This window comes from Equus przewalskii, chromosome 15 (assembly GCF_037783145.1).
Source record: "Equus przewalskii isolate Varuska chromosome 15, EquPr2, whole genome shotgun sequence".
NCBI lineage: Eukaryota > Metazoa > Chordata > Mammalia > Perissodactyla > Equidae > Equus > Equus przewalskii.
The window spans coordinates 34,861,200-34,885,295 of record NC_091845.1 but is presented as its reverse complement, the minus strand read 5'-3'; the positions used below and the strand labels follow the sequence as shown (position 1 = coordinate 34,885,295).

Here is a 24,096-nt window from a genome sequence, read left to right as displayed (position 1 = left end):
CATCCCATTCGATCTACTTTCCCTCTGGAAGTGTACCCTTTACAGGGTTTCCCAACAGACTATTTCATATTGACTTTTCAAAAAGCACCAAGTTTCAGCAGTCCCTGAGAGGAGTTATAAGCCCGTTTGCAAAGAAATGATCTCAATCCAAAAGTAGAGCATCTAGTGTAATTAATTCCTTCCCCCCAAGCCCTGGCCTAAATGCTGGGGCAGGAAAGGAGAACTGCACATTTTCTCCTCCCAGTGGAGCACACAGTGACGGGAAGGAAGGACCGCAGAGTCAGGGAGGGGATGCAGGATGATCAGATGTGGCCCTGGTCTAGGAACACTCCCGGTAATTCAATTCAGGAAACATCCACTGAACGTCTACCATGGGTGAACATATTTAAAAAATTATCTTTATATTGGACTCAAACCAATTCCTCGTGAAATTACAAATTGGAACGTTACCTAGCCTCGTCATGGATCTAATTTCACTATGTGTCAGGACTGTGCCATCCTGGTTGTACTTGGCTTTCTACAAAGCAGAATGTCAGAAGTTTTTAAAATAAATTGCATTCTTGTCCCTTAGTGTACAATATCATGTCAGTTTTCTTTTATCTTCATTACCTAGTGACCTTCAATTGGCAGTGGCTTCTCATACTTCCGTTTTCTGATTTGTTACAGGGAACTCTTCAAATTAGGCACATGTGCAGGTGGGAAATGTAGATATAAGGAGCATAGAGCAAAATGGCTCTTTGGGTTAAAAACTGCCATCTCACGGCGATCTGTGTAATAATTTGGGGATGGCATCTTAAGCACATGCCTGTCATTAGCCAGTGTGGTCCTGAAAGCTGGCCATCATTAATTGGAAAGGAGAATCTCAATGTTACAATCGGAGTCAAGACTTTCTCCTGTGAAAATAATTTTCTGTTTTTATTTTCTTAATGCCAAAGTCTGTGTTTCAAATCCTCCATTCCTGAGCAGCACTGATGGTTGAAAATAATGACTTCTGTCTTATTTTTAGGCAGCACACACATTTCTTTTTAAATGAAATTTTATTCTTAAAAACTAAGTTGTAAATAAAGAATGCCAACTTAGGACATATCCTGAACAGTTTGCAAACCATGAGGCTAAGGATGTTGGATCCCATTTTACACATGGGGAAAACTCCCGAGGCTTCAAAGCCTGAAATTCAAATTTTATTATGCTGCATAATTAGGCCCATTTTACTTCATTTCAGTGTGGAAGCCCAGGCCAAAATTCCTGATTTTAAAAGCAGCAGTGAGAAGAGAACAGACCTGTGTATTTTCTGAGATGGAAATGTATGACATACTTTCTACCCCCCATGCTATAGACATTATCTTAGCTGGGTCCAGGGACAGGGCCTGACTCTGCCCAGAGATCTATTAATGATGCCACCAGGTCCAAGAACTTTCTGCACAGGGAGAAGTGACCTTGGCTCACTTTATCATTAACTAAAGGAAGGAGCTAAGCAAAGGAGTCATGTCCTTTCTTGATGGACAGCACGTTACTAAAGGTGTCACCACTCTCCAGCTGGTCCTGGAACAACTGGGTAGGGCCGCGTTTGCTGTAGTGTTAGAGTGCCTTCCTAAAGCGCCCTCCCAGAGTCGGTGATGGAGTGCGTGATGAGCTCCCGGGTTGGTCTTTGCATGTGATTTTTCACCCTGTCCATTCAATCAGCAAAGCAGAGCAGCCTTGAAATGCTATGAATAAATATTTGAAGTTTCTGGGTTTCTTATAACTCCATTTTTCTTCTAGGGATTAAATGGGAACCAGATGAGAATGGAGTCATTGCCTTTGACTGCAGGAACCGAAAATGGTAGGAAATGGTCAAACCTCTTAGTTATTTTTTAAAGAGGAAACTTGCAGAGAGGGTCAGAATTCATTTTTACTTAATTTTCCCCTGACCTAGGTACATCCAGGCAGCAACTTCTCCGAAAGACGTGGTCATTTTAGTTGACGTCAGTGGCAGCATGAAAGGGCTCCGTCTGACGATTGCAAAGCAAACGGTCTCATCTATTTTGGATACGCTGGGGGATGACGACTTCTTCAACATAATTGCTGTGAGTGCAGCTATTTTGTGCTTTCTTTGCCCTTTGGGTTCATTTGATCTTTTAGCAGCAACTGGTTAGCATTCCTGTTGCTTTTGTATATACAGCATTAGATGTCCCAGGATGAGGACCTGTTAGTCCCCTGTGAGTTTACTGAATCATGACATTGGAGGGGCTTTTTGGAGATGGGGAATGTACTTGAGCACAGCTCCTTTCCTATCCTAGCAGGCAGGCACTGACACCTGGAAGAGTGGCACCAGATTTGGTTTTCGTGGGGAGCCAACATTTTCAGAACCTTGGAGAATTTGACCTAGTGAGGTTTTCTTTAAACTGCTAGAATTTCTCATGTGGAAATTAACTGTAAGCTACATTAGTCTGATGATAATGATAATAATAATAATCATGATGATAAAACAACTAGCAGTTTAAGGCTTACAGAACACTTTATCTCAGCTTCAGAAACTAAAGTGGCATGTATTAAGTGCCTACTACATGCTGTTTGCTTATTCCAAATATTTGCATTATCTTCGTTCCTCACAGCAACTCTAGGTGGTAGAGGGTGGTGTTGGCATTTTCTCAAATGAAGCTGCTGAGATTGAGAGAGTGTCAGTAACTCGCTCGAGGTTGCAGAGCTGGGAAGTGGGAGATCCAGGAACCAAGCCTGGGCCATAACATGCTCTAGAAAGAGCACTGATATAGGGTTCCATCTCCAGTTTTTTTCCTCTTCTCCCCACATCTATGGTATGATTCTCATCACGTCTCTTAGGTCCCTCCCACTCTTTTCCCAAAGATTATAGCCACGGTGAGCCCAGTTCTTTCCTTTGAGGACTTAACCAGGTGCTCACGTGTGGTGGTCACCTGTGCTTCGCCGCACCCCCTCTGTCTGGGACCTGGAGGGGCTGCAGCAGGCAGGGGAGGCAGCATGGTATGGGGAACAGAGTTTGGGCTTTGGAGTTGGGTCTTAGTTTTGAATCTTAGCCCTGCTGCATACAGCTGTGTGTCTTGGGGCAAACCACTTGAGTCTGAGCATCAGCCTGTCAGCCATGAAGTGGGTGGTAATCGTGTCACCGCAGGATTGCTGCCAGCTTACCTGAGCTGGTGCACAGGAGGCCTTGAGGCCGTGGTAGGATACGAAAGAATGGGTGCTGTCTGAAGAGCGGTGAGGAGGTGCTCAGGAATGCTGTTGCTGTGGTCTGCATGGCTTCCCAGGCCCCTGAGCAGAGTGTGTCATCACAAGACCTGGTGTCCGGGCAGCCTTCGGCAAGGGCACCACACCCACTTTTATTTGCTAGGCAGAGGGCACGCGAGTTTAAATGATGTTGGGCTACAGATGGGATTGCTTGAATGAGTGTCCTGCCTGCATACTTCTGATGAGACTCTGAGCAAAAGGACACAACCACAGGGCACCGTGATTTATAGCTTCAGATTTTAAAAAGCCGTAAAGAAGAAAGGGGAAAGAAAGAGAATAATAAATTCCATGGGAGCAGGGGTTAGTCTTATTCATTCATTGAACTATCCCCAGTGCCTAGGACAGTGCCTGGCAAATAGTAGGAGTTTAAATATTTGTTCAATGAGTGATACCAGCAGCTGCCTTCCACTGCGCATCCACTGTGTGCAATCCCCTGCTAAGTGTCCAACGTGGATTGTCTCATTGGATCTTCAGCCCAGCCCTGTGCCAAGTGGCATGGAGAAAGAGGCACCAAGAGGTGGAAGCTACTGGCTTGAGGTCACACAGCCAGAAAAAGTGGTACAGGGAGGACTTACCTCATCCTGCTTCCTGAGCAGAAGGGAAGAGAATGGAGTTGAGCCAGTCAACCACCTCACTGTGAGACTGTGTGGCCCCGGGGCCCAGTGCTTTCGAGGGAGACTTTCAGATACTTAGAACTTGGGGTTTCCAAATCAAAAAAAGTTACTCTAGTTAGCAGTCTCTTTGTGAATATGCAAATATAGCCTGATCCCCACACATCCTGAAGCATTTACAGATAAGAAGCAGCTAATTTGGGACTATCTTTCTTATTAATCTTTAATTACTCATTACAGAAGTATCATAATTTTGCATAATAAGAAGAGCTAACTAATTACATCATGAATCCTTTATCAGTCAGGATTTATTGTTCTGTTAACAAAACCAATCGATTGAAATAATCTCTGTAAGTTCATTAAGATGTACAAGCAGTGTCAACTCAATAATGAAGAGAGGGTGATTAAGATAATTAAAAGTAGACATGCCAGTTGTTACCGGACAGTTAAGGAAAAAAATTTTTTTTTTACCCAAAATTGTCCCTTTATGTAAAGAAACCCATCAGACGTCTCATTAATCCTCACTGTACATCTGTTTGTTAGTTTTCAACATAAATGATCAGCTTCAAGCCTATTTACGTAATTATTTCGACAACTAGACAGACACTCTGAACTTTGTTATTCGAAGCCTCTAAAGTAAAATTATGAACTCTGTTCTAATGGGTAAGGGAATGGATCAAATATGTTAGTGAATTTATATTAAAAGCCTGAGGTGAGGGGATAAAAAGAACCACTAATTAACAGCAACTTTTACACATTGTTTTTAATATAGGCAATATAGGTAAAAATTTTAAACAATTCAGAAATGTTCCCATTCCCTTTCTGTTAGGTACGTATTCTTCCAAATATTTTAACGTATGTGAACACATGTAATTTTTCCACAAAAATAGAATCTTATTTTATAGAATATTCAGCAACTTGCCTCTATACTCATATTGTAATCACGTGTGTTTGAGTAGCAGGGCATTCCATCACCTATAGTTGACGTACATTTTGTAACCAGTACCCCTTTGCTGCACGTTATGCTGTTCAACTGATCTTTTTTCTATCCAAGAGAGCTGCAGTGCATGGACTTGTGCATGAATTTGTGCAGGGCTGCGTGTGCCTCTGTTGAATAATTCGAGAAGTGAAATTGCTGCACCAAAGGCTATGCACGTAGTTAGGTGTTATCAGAAAGTCCACTCAGTAGGATATGATGTTTCCACACTTAAAAACTGTTTTGGCTCCATCTGCCATAACAACATACCATAGACTGGGTGGCTTAACCAACAGAAATTTATTTTCTCACAGTTCTAGAGGATGGAAGGTCCAAGATCAAGGCCTGGCATGGTTTGGTCTCTGGTGAAGACTCCCTTCCGGGCTTGCACTCAGCCACCTTGTCGCTGTGTGCTCACATGGCCTTTTCTCCATCGGATGAGCCCGTGGATGGCCCATGATGGAGAGGGAGCCGGAGCAAGCTCTCTCAGGTCTCCTCTTATAAGGGCACAATCCCATCTTGAGGGCCTCACCCTCATGACTTCATCTAACCCTAATTACCTCCCAAAGGCCCCACCTCCAAACATTGTCGCCTTGGGGGTTAGCGCCTCAACATATGAATTTAGGGGGACACAAACATTCAGTCCATAGCACCAACACTTTGAAGGTCCTACATAGGAGATTCATAACTGGTAGATCTTCATTTGCATCCCCTCGGGTTGTCTCTCCCATCCCAAAATGTGTTCACCAAGGTTGCCTTGCTGAACTGTGGTGGTGTTTTTTCTCCATCACCTTCTCCTGTTTCTACCCTGGCAAAATTGCTCTAATAATGTGGTGTGGATTTTTGCTCAATCTGTTTAGAATGGTCACTTGCCTCCGTCTAGAGGGGGACGCCACTGCAGGCTCTTGTGAGTGGGATGGGCTGTTTGAACCGCCATCCGGAATGCCCTGCAAATCTGTTTGAGTGCATTGTTCTTGTCGGCTGGACTCCATTTACGGAGAAGACATTATCATTTCACCCCTCATTACACCGTCAGCCTTCTCTGGCTTGCCATGTTGATGTTTGAGGAGACATTTCACTGTTTTAGAGACAAAGTAAAGAATGCTATCTTTATTTTCAGTGTCGGAAGCCCTCGTGCATTGTAGGTTTTTGTTTGTACAAATCTAATTCATCTTTGCCATTTGATTTTCAGTGCCATGATGGGGAGCGGAGCGGGAAGATTTAAGTAATGGGAACAGCTTTCCTTGCTCATTCCAGTCAGTTTTGCATGTTCGTATTAAGTTCATTGGGAAGTCCATCTTATATGTTGTACTGAAAAGCTTCTAATCTAGGTCTTTCCAGAGAATAAACATGAAAAGATAATGTTAAAAGGTGTTTTAGCTTTCATGGACAGGGAATCGCAAAACCTATCTAAGACTGATGAACTAGATGATTGAATTATAAAAGAATAGTTGAAATATGAGAGTGATTTTATGCAAAGTTAAAATTTAAGGTCAAACCATTGGTGCATGCAGAGAGATGTCTCTGACAAGAGAAGAGCCATATTTTTCTGATTCACTCTGAAGTCTAACTCCAAGCCATGCATTAAATTAACAATATTATCATAAAAATGAGGGTGCTAATTCTGTCCGACGCTGAAATTTGAAAAATGATTTTACAGAAGCCTAAGCCATGCATTAAATGAACACAGTATTAACTGGGCTGATATTGTTAAATCGATTTAAATGCCTCCTGCAGCCCGTGTTTGTGCAGAGTTGAATAGAGAAGAGCATCATTGGTTAGTTCAACCCAGAACTTTCTGGTGCCCTGGTTTTAATTTGCAGAATTTTCTTTAGAACCGTTTCTCCAGTGCGTTGCCTGCTGTGGATTTGCTTTGTAAAGTAATCGATTCCGTATTAAAAGTATGAGAATGGTATTTTCTTTCAGTGCTCATTTGTTCTGTACTACTAATTACGTCCAGCTATGTTTCCAATTACACAAGAAGTTTTTGTAATGCAAAGGATCTCTGGGATGCCTTGTGTTGGTGAAAATATTGTGGGTTCATCTGCTTCATTACATAATCCCTACACATTTTTATTTTAAAGGTTATTTAATCAAAAGTACACCAATAAAACCATAAAAATATTTAATGGAGTTCCAGCAATTCCACATCAGTTTCTTGCATTGTATGAGCATGCCAGCATTTTAATTTTATAGGATTTTTGTGGAACTTAGGATTCTCTAAAACGTCCCACTTACTTCCTTTACTTTTTGTTTATCTGCTTTTTGAAGGGGTTAGAGATTCTCATCTTTTTATTTTCACTTTTTTGTCTCTGTGTCAACTTTTTTTCTAGACTTTTCCATCAGTCGTCTTTTCTATAATTTTGCCTTTTCATTGCTTTGTTCTGATTATTAATTCCTTCAACAAAAACTGCTGAGTGCTAAGAGTTAAGTACTGGGGCTGCCTTTTTAAATAAGGAAGACAGGTTGTCTTCCCTCCAGGTTTTGTGTATGTGAGTGTTGGGTGTGGGGACAGCCAGCAAGCAGATGCTCACAGTCAAGTGTGGACAGTCCAATCTTTGAGGACACCCTGGGAGAGCGTAGAGCTGGGGCATGCAACCAGCTGGAGGCTCAGGGATGGCTTCTTGGAAGAGGTGATGGCTAAGCGAACACTTTAAGATAGGAAGGCATTAGCCAGGTATATGCAATGACATAGGGCAGGAGGAAGGAGAATGAATAATTGAGGAGAAACATGCTATTTGCAGGTTGTAGTAACTCCTCTGCCACCCCCACGAAGGACAGGGCTGGGTTGATTGACCAAAAGGAGTTCAGCGTTGGAACACATTGGAGTAGGGGTGAATGTGGGAGGCAGAGTGGGTAGATGGGGGTGATGGTGAAAAGAATGAGACTGGATTGAGAGGGTCAGGCCAGATCAAGCAAATCTGGTCAGCCACATAGAGGAATTGGGACTTGATCTGGAGACAATGAAGGACATGGAAGGAGTCTCAGCTGTAGGTGACATGTTGTCATGTTCATAAGTCCCTTCCTTCTTAGTTAGGTCTTCCCTCATTCTCTTTTTTTAGGCAACTGTTGTTCTTCTCTTAGGCCTGAAAGCCGCATTGTTTTCGTCAATCAAGTCCAGCTTCCAACATTAAGCAGGGTTCAGAGTCCTCAACGTCACTCAGAACCCAAAGTCAGCTGTCCTTCGCTCTCCGGTATCTGGGCTGCTATGTACACAAGCCAACACATGGCACTATTCTACACTAATGCCGAAGTTTGCATGGATCTTGGTGGGCGAGTCCAGCCCATTCATGCTTTGTTTTTAGATCCTTCTCCAAAACGTTCCCGTCATTCATTTAATGAAACTTAAAACTTGTCTTTCCTATTTTAGATCCTCATTAAACTTCCCATTGAGGGTTTTGCTGTATTTTTAAAACAGGAGATGTAGGGAATGCTTACAGAGACTGAGCAAAAGGAAGGAAAAGGCAGATGGCCGTGTGTCCCTTGCTGTCGGAGAGTAGAGTTGGGTGGCTGGCACAGAGGAGAGGGAGGGGCAGTTCTCAGGAGAAGAGAGTAGTGGGATGTAGTCTAACAGCCCAAGCCGATTGTGGGTTTCTCTCAAGCCTGTTTTTGGTTTTGGATGGATCGTTGCAGCATCAGAGATAAGCACTTTGTATCAAGAAAACGAAAAGCAGCCATTATCTTCAGATGTAATGAGCATATTCTTTTACTAATAAGAGTAAGAAAAAGGGTTCACGATCACTCCTTAGTGGTGATCATGTGCAAGTTTAGGCAGTGTTTTACATCCCTGGTGCACAGCAGGTACTTAGTTAATATTCACGGAGCAAACACAGGAACAAAGGGTTCGTGGCAGATGCCTTCCCAGGAGGGCATTTGGCAGTAAGCTGCCTGCACTGTTTTGGCTCCCAGTCTACTAAAGACAGCCCCGGGTCCCTGGAAGGGTTCAGAGTGTGGCACGGAGTAGGACAATGTGTGGCCATGCACCGTGGTGGTTTCTATCTTGGGTATTTAGATAGTCACATGTTCCTATTGATGTAGCACTTTCTCTCCAACAAACGCAGAATCTCTGCTTTCTGGAGGAGGTCAGGGGCACGTGGGCCCCATTCCCAAGAGTGGGTCATTACCATGGACCCCCATCCCCCTCCTCCTTAGCAAGTACCAGCTCAGGGTGGAGGGTACACCTGTCAGTCTTTCTATGTAGCACACATCACACTTACGTATATTTTCTTTGTTTCTTGTGCATGTGCACCCAGACACGTTCTTTCTCTTTCTACATGCCGGGTTCTATGTTGACTCTTTGCTGAATTGTCTCATTTCATCTTCACAGTAAGTTCATGAGAGAGATGCGGTTCCAATCCCCATTTCCCCAACACAAACACTGAGGCTCAGAGAGCTGAGATGCCATGGCTAAGGTCACCCAGCTAGTGTGTGGCAGAGCCAGGATTTGAACCCAACCTGTCCGCCTCAGTTGCTTTTAGCTCTACTGCTCTACCCTTGTGTGAATCAGAAGGAGACAGCCAACCAGGAAGGAGAAGGGGCGAAGGAGCCAGACAGTGTCTGAGACCCTGTGTGTATGTGGCCATTTCTAAGCTCTTTAAGGTGTGAAAGTTCTCTGTACATCTCCTCACCATGTGGTTGGTGGGCTACCTGGGCCCTCTCCTTTCCTGCTAAAAGACTCTTCCCATTTCCCAGAAATTTTCAGGAAGGACTTACCACTTTGGGGAAAAGAGAGTGATTGAGTGCCTCTCTAGGGTTCAGTCCTGGTAGGAGGAGGGAGCAAAAGCAAATGGCAGAAGAAAATTCCGTCTGGCTGGTGATAATGTGCATTGTATCCTTTTCTTCCTTAGATTATTAATATCTTCTTGCTTAAGTTGGGATGAAGGAGAGCGATTTATAAAGCCATATCTATCTATGTGGCCGAGGTGACCACATCTTCAGTTGTAAATTGATATGGCCATCCTACATCATTGTTTCACAAAGTAGAAATCTAGGGAACATCCATAAAAGTGCAAAAAACTGAATAGTTTCCAAATGGAGAGCTGCTGGGAGCCTGGAAGCGGTTCCACATGCAGGGCGCCCTTGGTGTCCCCTTTGGGAGGAGCCCTGGGTAGCGTGGTGAGCATGGACAGCCAATGGGCCTCCTTGGCACCGCTGCCTGGTGTGTACCGTTCTCTCACGCAGACCTCTGAGCCCAGCTCCCTTTGGTGATACAGACCAGATTGCTCAGCATAGCTTTATCCTGATGCAGTCAAGGGAAATTAGTCAACTGCAAGCTTGGATGATGCCACTAACAAGCTGGCGGGGGTTCAGAAGAACAGATTCCTCCACTGTGGCCACAGCTCACACAGCAACGGCGAGCATGGTTTTGATTACTGCACATGTTCCTCCCTGATGAGGGCAAGAACTTCTTGGTCTTCTTTGCTTTTAAGCCCCCTCTGCAACATGCCTCCCCGCCACGCCCCAACATGTACAGGCCTTTGCATTAGCAAAGCAGTTTTAGGTATGTTACCTCTTCGGCTCCTCACAGGGTGGGGCCTCGGAAAAGTAAACAGAAGCTGAATTAGCACCTTCTTATGCATGAGAATCTGGGATCAGAGGGGTTTGGTGACTTCCCCAAGGCCACACAGTAAGCGCATGGCAGAGGAAGGACTTGGACTGAAGTCCTGGGACTCCCAGCTCAGACTATACAAATCCAGGGATCAACTTTGAGAGTGTGTATTAGGCAGAATATAGGTGAAGTTTTAAAATTTACCTGGAAAATGGAGAGTTAAGAGGAAGAAGAACTGAAATTAGAACCTCGTTTAGGAAAGTTTTGGGCTGTAAGTTACTGAACAACTGAATGAAGGTTGCTTCAGCATATGGGCATCTGAGAATCTTAGGGAAGAAGCCTGGTGGAGGGCAGCTGCAGTTGTGGTACAGTGGTTCAGCAGTGTCATCATGCACACATACGGGCTCACACACTGACTCCATCTTCCTGCTCTGTCTTCCTTGAGTTTTGCTTTCCATTCTTAATCTTTTCACCTCATGGTTGCAAAATGGCTGCTGCAACTCCACAGTGGCATCCCAAGTGGGAAGGAAGGCAGTGGGTATAGAGGAGTTTTCCTTTAATGGCAAGAAAAAAGTTTTATCAAAACTGCCTCGAAAACTTCCCCTTCTGTTTCATTGGCTGGGAATGGGTCTAAGCCTAATGGGAATCAGGCCTAAGCGATGGCCGTATTGTCAGCCTGAAGCAAATTAGTCAACACAGGACGTGGAGGAGGAGGGAATGGCTGGTTTTTTGGCAGCTTCCAGTGTCAGTCCAATATGGACTGAGAACTTTGGGGTAGCTCCTCTTCAGGTTGGACTGTGCAATTGCTTCCTGGATCCTGAGATAACGTTCCATTTGTTGACTAAAAGTCACACTCCAATTTGTCAGTGACTAATTTCAGAATTGCATAAAAGTATTTGTTCTCTATGCCTCATCAGAGGAGATCTAAGCTCTAAGACCACTGTGGTATAATTTTTCAAATGCTTTTGTATGACTAAGAACAGAGATGAAAGAGGGAGTAAAAGACTGATGGGAAACACAGAGGGTTGGGGACCAGAGAGGAGAAGTTGGGGGCTTTGAGGTCCTGGGGTCAGTGGCTGTGAGGTCAGATTACCTGGGTTTGAATCTGGACCCCACCCCTCATGTAATCCCTGGTGACTCTGAGCAAGTTGATCATCCTTGCTGTGCCTCAGTTTCCCCATCTGTAAAGGAGGAGTGATCAGTACTTTCCACATGAGGTTGAGAAGTCTAGCCTGTGGCTAGATGAAGTAAGTGCTCACTGATGGTTAATTGCTGATTTGGTATTGCCACGCCGACTCCTTGCCTGGTGAGCATCTCAGCATGTGAAACCTGGGGTATCTCACTCTCTGTTGCCGCAGCTGAAGGTCGGGGTCGTCTCCAGTCTGTCCCTGCAGAGTGTCTGGGGCAGTTGTCCCAAGCTCATCTCTTTATTTCACTCACTTCCCTGCTCACAGCCCTCCAGGGGCCTCACTACCCACAGACTTAAAGTCCAAACTCCTTAGCCAGACTTTCCTCAGGAACTGGGCCTATGAGAGATGGTTCTGTTTCCTTCCCTCTGGAGTCCTGGGCTGGGCCTTTTGTCACCAAAGTAGAAATGCTATAATACTCTCATTGAACAAATGGTTCTTGGGACCTACTGTGGACCCAGCCCTTGTCACAGGGAATACACTGAGAAACCAGACTTGGACCCTAACGATGTGGCCCCACCTTGTGGCAAGGGATCCAGGTACCAAGTAATTAGAATTAGGGATATACAGGAGAGAGGCCTCACCTACACCAGAGGCTGCTTCCCAGGGGAGGCAGGGATGAGCTGACCCAGAGGGTGAACAAGAGTTAGGCAGGAGATGCCAGAGTGAGGGCTCCAGGCAGAGGACCCCATAGTGGGAGGCCTAAAGGAAAAGATGGGACCTGTTAGAGGGCAGGAAGGGAATTAGGGCAAGCTGATGCTAAGTTTATGGGGAGGATTAATGAGTGAAGATGCTAGAACATGGCCAAGTGTCCAGAGCCCTGCCAAGCCCTGGAAGGTTCATCTGCAGAGCAATGGGAAGCTGTGAACTGGGTCGACAAGAGGCAGCATGATCAGATTTGTGTTTTAGAAGGACCAGCCTAGCTATACTGCAGAGAATTGTGCTTGATGAGAGAAATGAAGATCAGAACACTCAAATTTCCACTTCCTAGTTGTGAGCTTTGGACAAAAACAAAGCGTCATGTTCTGGGTATTCTGGGATCAAAAATGATGAGAAGGCCAATGTTGGGAAGGTCTTGTCACTGTGTGTGAGCAGTGCTCTGACCACAGAGCGACTTCTCCGTCCCTTCATTCTGTCCTCACTCACCTGTGACCTACACATGGGCTCCTTGGCTCCACAAAGCCAAAGACGGGACCTGGAGCTGTATCCACCCACCTCTGGTATGCTCCTCATATCCCACCTGGACCACGCACTGTCAGCTATGCCCATGGAGCCCCAGAGATGGAGCCACCCTTGAAGGATTATCAGTTAGCTGTGTATATGCAGAAGACTGCCATACACCAACACATGCTCTACAAGTTTCTCCTTCAAACAAGAAGAGAGTAAAGTCTGTCTTTGGCACTTAATCACACTTTTCTATAGGGGCACCAGTTGAGAAAGTCACCTTATATGAACTGAGCTTGTGATTGCGCTGCTTTTTTGTTTGTGTGTGTGTATCCTTCAATTATTAAGTAGTACCCTTCAAATGCTTAATTAAGTGTTTCCTCTTGGCTATTTCTTCCCTTTGCAGTATAACGAGGAGCTTCACTATGTGGAACCTTGCCTGAATGGAACGTTGGTGCAAGCCGACAGGACAAACAAGGAGGTAGGGCTTGCCGCTGGGCTGGTGCATCAGGGGTCATGGCACACCCCTGTCCTCCTCACAGTGACTGCTTACAATAATTCTGTCCTTATTTTTAGAAACTCATCAAATGTACTGCCCTTTCGTTGAGGGCCTGGGAACCCCAGCTTGTAGAACGTTTATGAAGAGGCACAAATAAAATGATGGCAGTAAAATAATTGCATTGAGTTCAGATGCTCACTAGTTCCAAAACAATTGTGTTGATTTTCTTTTTTCTTGCTCTAAGCACATCCTATGTTGTGCTTGACACCCATGTTGACACCATTGAAAGAAAATGGCTCTTGCTGAGATTTCAAAGAAAATTGAACCCACTTGTTACATCTCTTGTTGTACTCAATATAATTGATTAAATAATTGTTGGGGTAGCTATTGGGTTAACTTGACTCCTGGGTTAGAAGGTAAGCTTTACAAGGATGGGGATAATGCCTGCTCTCTGCTGCATCCTCAATGCTCCAAGCATTACCTGCTCCATAAATACTGTAGAACAAAAGGAAGATATGTTAAAGGAGCATCCTAGGAAATGGGATAGAAGTTTCCCTTCCAGTTGGAGCATTTTGGGAAAATCGTCAGGATAGATTCCTATAAAATAAATCCTGTTTCCCTTTGACCACTTTTAAATTTGCCAGTACAACCACCACAGCTACCACCATAGCACCCCTTCAGGGCCAGGTGACAACTTCAGTTGAAACTATATCTCTGGCTGCAACAATGTCATACCTCCTGGGACTCATAGCGGCCATTACTCACGATGTTTTGTTGTACTTGCCATGTGAGTACAGTAAAATAACGCTCCTCTCCTGGAGAGCAGACCCCCATGCAGTGGCTGAGGACAGTGGCCAAGGTAGGCCTCTGTGAGGCGCTGTGCATGTGCTGCAGAGAAGCTCCTGACCCTGGTGGGCAGGGAGTGGCCTTGGGGCTATCTTAGATGCAGGTAGTAGAAGTATTCGGTTTGGGCATCTCTGAGGGAGTGAACAACAGAGGATAGGGAGAAATTCATTACAAGTGGAACAGAGTGAGAAGAAAAAATTATGCCAGAGTTAATATCCAAGCTTCAATTTGAGGGGGAAGAAACATCATAACAAGCTGTTTTTAGGAGAGAGAAAGAAGTACATTGTAGTTCAATATCTAGGGAATATTTGTTCATGGTCATTTTCTAGGCTAGGGTAGGAAAAAAATGACTTAAACCTACAGCCAAGTTCTCTAGGGACTCTCCCTTTGTTTGACCATGGCCTGGGTCTAGATTCCACCGCCTTCTCAATATTGTAGCATTTGAATGTCTGCCAAAGCCTCAAATGGGTGTCCAGTGATGGTGCTTTCAACATTAAATAGAAAAGATGCTTAAAATGATCCAGGCCTTCCTCCAAGTGGCTTTCCAAATGGACAAGGGTGGTGTGATATTTGAAGATATGAGGTCTTATGAATGAAAACAATTTTAGAGAAAGTGGGCTAGGAATTTATCTTCCACCCTACCCACATCGACTTGGCCCTTGTGCTATACCTCAACAGAGAAACTGGTTGCTAAGAAAAAAGATTAAACAGGAACCAGAGTCTTATAATATACAACCCAAAATGCCCAGAATGCAATTAAAAATTCCTTGTCATCCTAAGAACCAGGAAAATCACAACATGAATGAGAAAAGACAATCAACGGAACCCAATATTGACATGAATCAGATGTTGAAATTATCAAATTGCTTCAACAAGCTATTAGGAATTCTCTTGAAACAAATGAAAAAATAGAAAATAGCAAAGAAATAGAGGTTATAAAAAAGAGCCAAATGGAAATTATAGAACTGAAGAATGCAGTCACCAAAACAAAAGGCTCACTAAATCAGCTCAATGGTAGAGTGGAGATGGTACTAGATAGAATCGGTGAACTTCAGGACAGATCAATAGGAATTACCGAGCCTGAAAAACAGAGAGAAAATGGACTGGAAGAAAATGAACAGAGTCTCAGGGACATGTGGGGCAACAAAAGAGCTAGCATTTGTGTAGTATAAGTCCCAGGAGAGTGGGAGTGGATAGATATTTGAAGATATATTGGCTGAGAACTTCCCAAAATTAGTGAAAAGCATCAACATACAGATTCAAGAGGCTGAGAAAATTCCAAGTAGGATTAACCCAAGTAAATCCATGACAGGACACATCATAGTTAAATATAATTAGTCAAGAAAAAAAAACTTGATAGCAGCCAGAAAGAAAGGACATATTACTTAAATTACCAACTTGAATGACAGCATATTTCTCATATGAAATCATGGAGACAAGAAGGAAGTGGCATAGCATTTTTCAAGTACTGAAAGAAAAGAATTGTCAACTCAGCACTCTATGTTCAGTGAAAATATCCTTCATGGATGAAAGGGAAATAGACATTCTCAGATGAAGGAAAACTCTGAGAATTTTTTGTGAGAAAACCTACCCTTAAAGAATGATTACAGAAGTTCTCCAAACAGAAAAGAAATTACAGAAAAAGTCTTGAAACTTCAGAAAGGAAAGAAATTGGAATGGGAAATATAGGAGTAAGTATAATAGACTATTCTAATTCTCAGGAGATTCTTAAATCATTTTTGATAGTTGAAACAAAAATTATATCATCATCTGATATGGTGTCCAATGTTTGTTGAGGAAATACTTAAGGCAATTATATTTAAAATGTATGGAGGGTAAAGGGACCTAATTAGAAGTAACATTTCTACATTTCACTGGAAGTGGTAAATGCTGATAACAGTATACTGTGATGAATTACATATTTGTGTTGTAATACCTAGAGCAACCATTAAGAAAACAATAAAAAGAGGAACACGTAAAAAAGTAACTCACGGCGGGCCAGCCTGGTGGCTTAGTGGTTAAGTTTGTGTGCTCTGCTCCTGTGGCCCAGAGTTTGCAGTTTCAAATCCTGGGCACCGACGTAGCACCACTCATCAAGCCATGCTATGGCAGCACCCCACATAAAATAGAAGAAGATTGGCACAGATGTTAGCTCAGGGCCAGTCTTCCTCACACACACAAAAAAAGTAACTTACAGGAATGTGAGAAAAGAGAAACAGAAATGAGAAACAGAGGAAATAACAGGAAAAAGAGATAAATTGGCAAACTTAAGCCCTAACATAGCACTAATTATCTTTAACATAAATGTTCTAAGCACACCAATTAAAAGATAGAGATTGGCCAAGTAGATTTAAAAATATCTAGCCATATGCTGACTACAAGAAATTCACTTGAAATATAATGAGATAGATTTGTTGAAAGTAAAAGGATGGGAAAAGATATACTATGCAAACATTTAGAAAAAAATAGGAGTGGCTATATTAATATCAGGTAAAGTCGTCTTCAAAGCAAAGAAAATTACTAGAGACAAAGAGGGACAATACATAATGATAAGAGGATCAATCCACCAGGAAGACATAACAATGCTAAGTGTGTTTGCCCAAACTACAGAGCTTCAAAACACGCGAAGGAAAAATTACAAGAGCTGAGAGCAGAAATAGAAAAACCTACAGTTATAGTTAGGGACTTGTACACTTCACAGTCATGAATTGATAAACTGTTAAACCAAAACTCAGCAAGAGTATAGAACTGAGCAAAACCATCAACTAATAAGATCGAAACAGTATTCATTGATTACTCTACCCAACAACAGCAGAATACACATTCTTTTAAAGCACCCATGGAACATTAACCAAGATAAAACATACCCTGAGACATAATACAAACCTCAACAACTTTAAAAGAGTTGAAATCATACAGAGCACCTTTTCTGATGATAATGGAATCAAACTAGAAATAAACAACATGAAGACAACAGAAAAATCTCTAAACACTTAGAAATTAAACAATACACTACTAAATAATTTATGGATCAAAGAGAAAGTCTTGAAGGAAATTTTAAAAATATAAAACTGAGTGAAATGAAAAGACAGGGTATCAAAATATGTGGAACAAAGCTGTGACAGTATTGAGAAGGAAATGTATAGCATTAAATGCTTACATTAAAAAGAGGAAAGCCTCAAATTAATAGTTTAACTTCCTACCACAAGAAACTAGGAAAAGGAAAGCAAAATAAATCCCAAGCAAACAGAAGGAAGGAAATAATACAAAGCAGAAATCGATTAAATTGAAACAGGAAAACAGTAGAGGAAAAATCAATGACACCAAAAGCTGGTTCTTCAAAAGAAAATCAATAAAACTGATAAACCCTCTAGCAAAGCTGATAAAAATAAAAAAAGACAAGTCACAGATCACCAATATCAGGAATGAAACTGGCAATATTACTACAGAACTGTAGTCATTACAAGGATAATAAGGGAATATTACAAAGAAGAACTGTACACTTGTGCATTTGACAGCATAAGAGAAATGGGCCACATCCTCAAAAACTACAAGCTACCAAAATCCAACTGAGACAAAATAGGTAACCTGAATAGTCCTATAAATATTAAAGAAATCAAAATCATAATTTAAAGTTTCAAAAAGAAATCTCCAATCTCAGAGATGCTTTCACTGGAGAGTTTTACACAACATTTAAAAAAGACTTAATATCAATTTTACAGAATCTCTTCCAGAAAAACAGAAGAGGAGGGAAATCTCTCCAACTCATTTTCTGAGGCTCTAGTTCCCTGATAAACCAAAGACAGCACAGAAAAAGAAAACTACCGACCAATATCCCTCATGAACTTACAGCAGGAATCTCAACAAAATTTTGGCATATCAAATCCAACAATATATCTAAAGAATAACACACCATCACCAAGTAGGCTTTATTGCAGATATGCAAAGCTGGTTTGACATCAATATCAAAACAATCAATGTAATTCACTATATTAACAGGCTAAAGGTGAAAAATCATATGATCATATCAACTTACTCACAATAAGCATTTGATAAAATCCCACACACATTCTTGATTTAAAAAAAAACCTCTCAGGAAAATAGGAACAGAGGTAACTTCCTCAAATTGATAAAGACCGTCTGCGAAAACCTATAGCTGACATCAAACTTAGCAGTGGAAGTTTAAAAGCTTTTGCTCTTAAGATCGGGAACAGGTAAGGATGTTCACACTCGCTACTTTTATTCAAAATAGAATTGTAAGTTCCAGCCAGTGCAATAAAGCTAGGAAAAGAAATAAAAGGCATATAGGTCAGAAAGGAAGAAATCAGACTGTCTCTGTTTTCACATGACATGATTATAAGTGTAGAAAATCCCAAAGAATCTACCAAAAAAGCAAAACCCAAAAAAAGTGAGTTCAGCAAAGTCACATATACAAGATCAAAACACAAAAACCAATCACACTTCCATATACTAACAATGAACATATGGCAACAAAAATTTTTTTTAAATGCCATTTACAATCCTCCAAAGAAATAAACTTAATAAACAAGTACAGGCTCTATATGCGGAAAATTACAAAATGCTGATGAGAGAAGGCCTAAATAAATGGAGGCACTTACCGTGTTCATGGAGGGAAGACTCAACATAACAAAGATGTCAGTTCTCTTTGAATTGATCTGTAGGTTTAACGCAATTACTGTCAAGTCCAGCAAGATTTTTGTGTGTGTGTGTGAGGAAGATTGGCCCTGAGCTAACATATTTGCCAATCTTCCTCTTTTTGCTTGAGGAAGATTGTTGCTGAGCTAACATCTGTGCCAGTCTTCTACTATTTTATGTAGGATGCTGCCACAGCGTGCCTTGACCAGCAGTGCTAGGTCTGCACCCAGGATCTGAATCTGCGAACTACCAAAGTGGGACCTGTGGCAACCAAAGTGGAGCATGTGAACTTAACCCTTAAGCCACCAGGCGGCCCCCCAGCAAGATTTTTGTAGATGTAGACAAGAATATTCTAAAATTACATAGAAACACACAGGACTTAGAATAGTAAAATAATCTTGAAAAAGAAGAAGAAAGTAAGAGGAATCAATTTACCCAACGTTAAGGCCTATTATTTAGATACAGTAATCAAAACAGTGTGGTATTGATGGAAGAGTAGACATAGATCTATGAATAGAAGAAAGAACACAGAAATAGACCCAATCAAAAAAGCTCAACTGATTTTTGACAAAAGTGCAAAAACAATTCGGTGGAGGAAGGATATTCTTTTCAACAAATGGTACTGGAGCAGTTGAACATCCAAAAGCAGAAACAAACAAACAAAGTTAATGTTGCCCCAACCTTACAACTCAGACAAAATTTAACTCAAATGGATGAAAGACTTACATGCAAAATGTTCAACTACGACACTCTCTGAGAACACACAGGAGAAAACCTTCAGAGTTTAGGGTTAGACAGAGTCCGTAGGCTGGACACCAAAAGCACAATCCATAAAAGGAAAATTTGATAAAATGGATCTCATTAAATTTAGAGAAAAACTTTTGCTATGTGAAAGACCCTGCTGAAATGCTGAAAAGATGTATCTATAGATCGGGAGAAGATATTTGTAAACCTCATATCTGATAAAGAATGAGTGTATAGAGAATGTATAAATAGCTCAAACTCAAACACTAAAAACAAATAATCCAGTTAGAAAATGGGCAACAGACATGAGGAGATATTTTACTGAAGTGGATATATAGATGGCAACTAAGTACGTGAAAAGATATTTAACATCACCAGCTAGGTAAATGCAAATTGAAACCCCAATGAGATGTCACTACACACCTATGAGAATGGCTAGAGGAAAAAAATAGAAAGAATAAAATAAAAATTCAAATGCTGGTGAGGATGTAGAGAAATTGGAGCGTACATTGGTGATGGGACTATAAAATGTTACAGCCACTCCGGAAAATGTTTGGCAATTTCTTATAAAACTAAACATGCAGTTATGATATGACCCAGCAATTGTACTCTTCGGCATTTATCTCAGAGAAATGAAAACTTACGTTCACACAAAAGCCTACACACAAATGTTCATAGCAACTTTATTGGTAATAGCCCCAAACTGGAAAGAACCCAGATACCCTTCAGTAGGTGAATGGTTAAACAAATTGTGATATATCCATACCATGGAATACTGCTTAGCAATTAAAAAATGAAAGAACTACTGATACACACAATAACTTGGATGAATATTTGGGGAATTATCCCGAGTGACATGGGAATGGGGAGAGGTCATAAAAGGGCAGCGTCAGGGCTCCTTGTGGGGGTGGAACTGTTCTGTATCGTGAATGTATCAACGTCAGTACCCTGGCTGTGATATTGAACTACAGTTTTACAACATGTCATTGGAGAATACTGGGTAAAAGATATATGGTGTCTTTCTCTCGGTTATTTCTGAGAACTGCATGTGGATCTGCAGTTACCTCAAAATAAAAGCTTTAATTAAAAAATAATCTGAAGTATATGAGGAAATCTTAAAATGGGACTTTATCAAATCAGTGTGAACAGTCAAACAATGTGTATTAGGTTGCTGTAGTTAACTGAAAAAAAGGTACTTATTGTGGTTCAATTTATAATGGCAAAAGGTCTCAATGTTTTTATCTTATGGGACTTCTTATTTGGAGAAAATCTCAGAAGATAAAGAATTTATTTTTCCTTAGAACATTGGGATATTTTAAAACAAAGATGAGCTCCTTTGGCTAATTTGAACCAATTTCCGTTTTTATCATCAAATTGATGTTAAGCCATGTACATTCAAGACTTGCCTAGTGGCATGTGACAGAGACCAGCAAATTCGTAAAAAGCAAAATGGGAATTTACATCAGCTCACCTAACTGCAAAGTCCTAGGGTAGAAAAGCCCGCACCCAAGGCCTTAAACGTGATGTCGGGGGCCATCCCTCCCTCCCCAGAAGCCTCCCCGACATGTCTTCTACAGACTCTGATTGATTCTGCTAGGTCAGGTGCCCATTCTGGATCCATAATTGCATCTCCAGTGGGTAGAGCAGCCCAGCCAGCAGCCTGGTCCAGGTGTCTACATCTGTGGCTAAGAGGCAGACCTGTGTTGGACACACCTGCTTGGTTTTCCAGAAGGAAAAGACTCTGGGCAACCAGGCCAGTCCCTATAAGGTAGATGCTCAGTAGAAGCATGAATGAATGAAGAATGAATGAATGAATGAATAGATGAGCCACCTGGGAGTGGATTCTGCTTGAAAAAAATTTTTTTTTTTTTTGGTTTCAATAGAAGATCCACAAAACATTGAACATGAAAGCATGAAACTCATTATGTTTTAGTACAGGAAAATCTGAATTAGATTGTAGGTAAAATTATCTGATTCCAGGGTTGGCAATTCTTACTAGTCTCTCTGGTTCAGGCTAAATCCCGTGAATGGCAGCTTGAAGCCATTTGCTCATGTTCTTTGTGAAATGCGGATGGGAGATGATGACCTCCTGTATAAACCTGTGTAGAACTGGCAGTGTGCACAGTGATGCTAGCCTTCCATCCTGTGAGTTCAGTAATTCTGACTAAAACGTGCCAAATCCTTTGGGACATTTCATTCTTCTCTCACAATATCCGTATGTATCCTGACAAGTTCTCATGATAGCCAAATAACTGAGATTCTTTCCTACCTATAACTTTTCATCCTATGATGATGTCCCTGGCAGCCACTGTAATGTTATTTCCAGTTAATGAAAGGGCATGAAAAAGCTTCTAGAAGGTGACATCTTGGATTATTATGTCGTGCCCCTTTAGTCCAATGATAGCATTCTGGTTTTACAATGTTTATGTGTCTTCCTGAAAAATCAGAACTGGATCATTTTAATTAAAACAGTATTTGATAAAATTCATTAAAAAAATTTGAAAGAGGGGTGTGAGAATCTCAATGAGTCTTGAAAGAGAAGAAAAGCTTAGAGTAAAAATGCTGGCCTTGGTTAACTAAATTGTCCTGGTTCACAGATTTCCTGTGATTTTGCTTGAAGTAGCCCATGACACATCGTCCCTGAGCAAGTGAGCTTGAGGTTCTATCAAGGTTTTTTTTTTTTTCTTTTTTTTTTTTTGGCTTTTAAAGATATTGTTTACTGTCTGGAGAGAATTTTACTTTGCTGCTTTCTGTACCAAATAAGTGACTTTTTTTTTCTTTAAGGAAAAAGGAACCATGACAAATTGGGTGAGCCTGGAACTCAAATATAGAATTCAAATAAGTAAATGCTCGTCCTAATCTACTTCAGACCCTCTGAACCACTCATCAGACCTTAAAATAAACCTCCTGTGGTCTCTCTGGGGGAAGGCAGGAAGGAGACTGATATGGTTTTTCTCTGGTTTTATAATGAAGATGTTCTGAAATCCACTGAATTTCATGGCTCTGTTTAAGATTCATTTGTGAATTATTTGTTGCAAAATCAACCGATCTTAGAAACCCATGTAACTCTCATCTTCCTCGGCAGTTTTGATCTTTTCCCATGGCGTCAGGAGACACTGGACCTCCATGAATTAACAAAAGTACACATTAGAGCTGCTGATTTTCCCCAGGACTGTTTCTTCCAGCCTGAGCTTTGTCAAAAGAGGCACCCTGGATTCTAAAACCTCTCCCCTCCTGTGGCTTTATGGGCATCCAGTGTGCAGTTTGCCAGTGATGTTGGAGTGAGGGACACGTTATGAACTGCAGGCAGAAAGTAGCCCTCTGCACGTCAGTGAATGTTGCCTGCCCAAACACTAAGGGAGACAGAGGTTGCAGAGAGAACAAACACTAACCTACTTTTATTTAATTCAAAACTAATAAGACGTAGCAAGAATTGCATTACTTTTAAAATGTCATGAGTACATTAAAAATAACTGACACAGAGAAAAATTGGGAACAGCTTAAATGTAAATAAATTCTTCTAGATCCAATATAACTTAATACAATGCAGCTCTAAACAAGAATAAGGTAGGTTTCTGTCTCTTACCACGAAAGAGTAACAGTGGTGTATAGTTCGCTTCAAAAAAAGTAACTTGCAGAATAGTATGCTTCATGGTTTCTATACTGCTTAAAGATAGAAAGAAGTGAAGGAAGGAGGAACGGGCAGGAAATGGAAGGGAAGAGGGAGAGAAGGAAGGAAGAAAGGGAAGTAGCTGAGGGATTCAGGAGGTACGTTTGATATATTTCTTTTTTTTCAAATTATACTAAGAACATTTAACATGAAATGTACTCTTTTAACAAATTTTTGAGTTTTCAGTACAGTTTTGGTAACTATAGGCATGATCTTGCACAGCAGATCTCTAGAAATTACTCATCTTGTATAACTGAAACTTTGTACCCATTGAGCAGCAAATGTCTTTACACTGAACCCAAAATACTTTTGCGATCAGAAATAAAATATTTTTAATGTTAGTTTCCAATTGTTTAATACAAATCCCTTTTTAGAAACTATTTCTATAGGTCTGTAAATATTCACCCAATTGTTTTTCTATGATTGTGAGGACGTCCTTTCTGCTAACTTCCAGATAGCTATTCCCTTTGCAATGGACTGACTTCTGCTTATCAAGGGCAAGAGATATACCCATGTTTTAAATCCATATCACCTATTAGCTTAAATGAATTAGAATACTGCTATTTTACAGTGATTCAAATGATATATAAAGCAAAATGTTTCCTAATTCCTTGAGTAGTAGCTTTGTAAAATTACTAAAGTGATGATCTAGGGACTGTTTCTATGAGAGATATGTTCCGGAAACTATGCTCAATTATTTCTCCGTTTACATTTTATTATATATTTATATTCATTGGATAAAATTCACTTGTTTGAAAAAATAGCCAAGCTACTACTGAGGAACTATCTAGTTTAGCTAATATATGCCAATGCATAGTTTGAGTTAAAACCGTTCATATAGTACACAATTTTCTTTGCTAATCTCCACTTCAGTATAGTGTGCTAATCGTGAATTCCTCGTATGAGTCTAGATCAGGGGTCAGCAAACTGTTTTTTGTTCAGGGCCAGATAG

At 41.2% G+C, this 24,096-nt stretch overlaps 1 protein-coding gene across 4 annotated transcripts in view; it reads left to right on the top strand.

Moving 5' to 3' along the window:
• The window catches only part of CACNA2D3 (calcium voltage-gated channel auxiliary subunit alpha2delta 3), an 832,052-nt gene that overhangs the window by 385,644 nt on the left and 422,312 nt on the right, over window positions 1-24,096 (top strand). For all 4 annotated transcript variants that reach the window (XR_011526928.1, XM_070574989.1, XM_070574988.1 and 1 more), the window contains 3 exons: window positions 1,762-1,822; window positions 1,916-2,066; window positions 13,136-13,210. Coding sequence is in view for 3 of the 4 variants with exons in the window: in XM_070574989.1 (XP_070431090.1) it covers window positions 1,762-1,822; window positions 1,916-2,066; window positions 13,136-13,210 (287 nt within the window). In the remaining variant the exon portion in view is untranslated. The remainder of the gene's footprint in view (window positions 1-1,761; window positions 1,823-1,915; window positions 2,067-13,135; window positions 13,211-24,096) is intronic.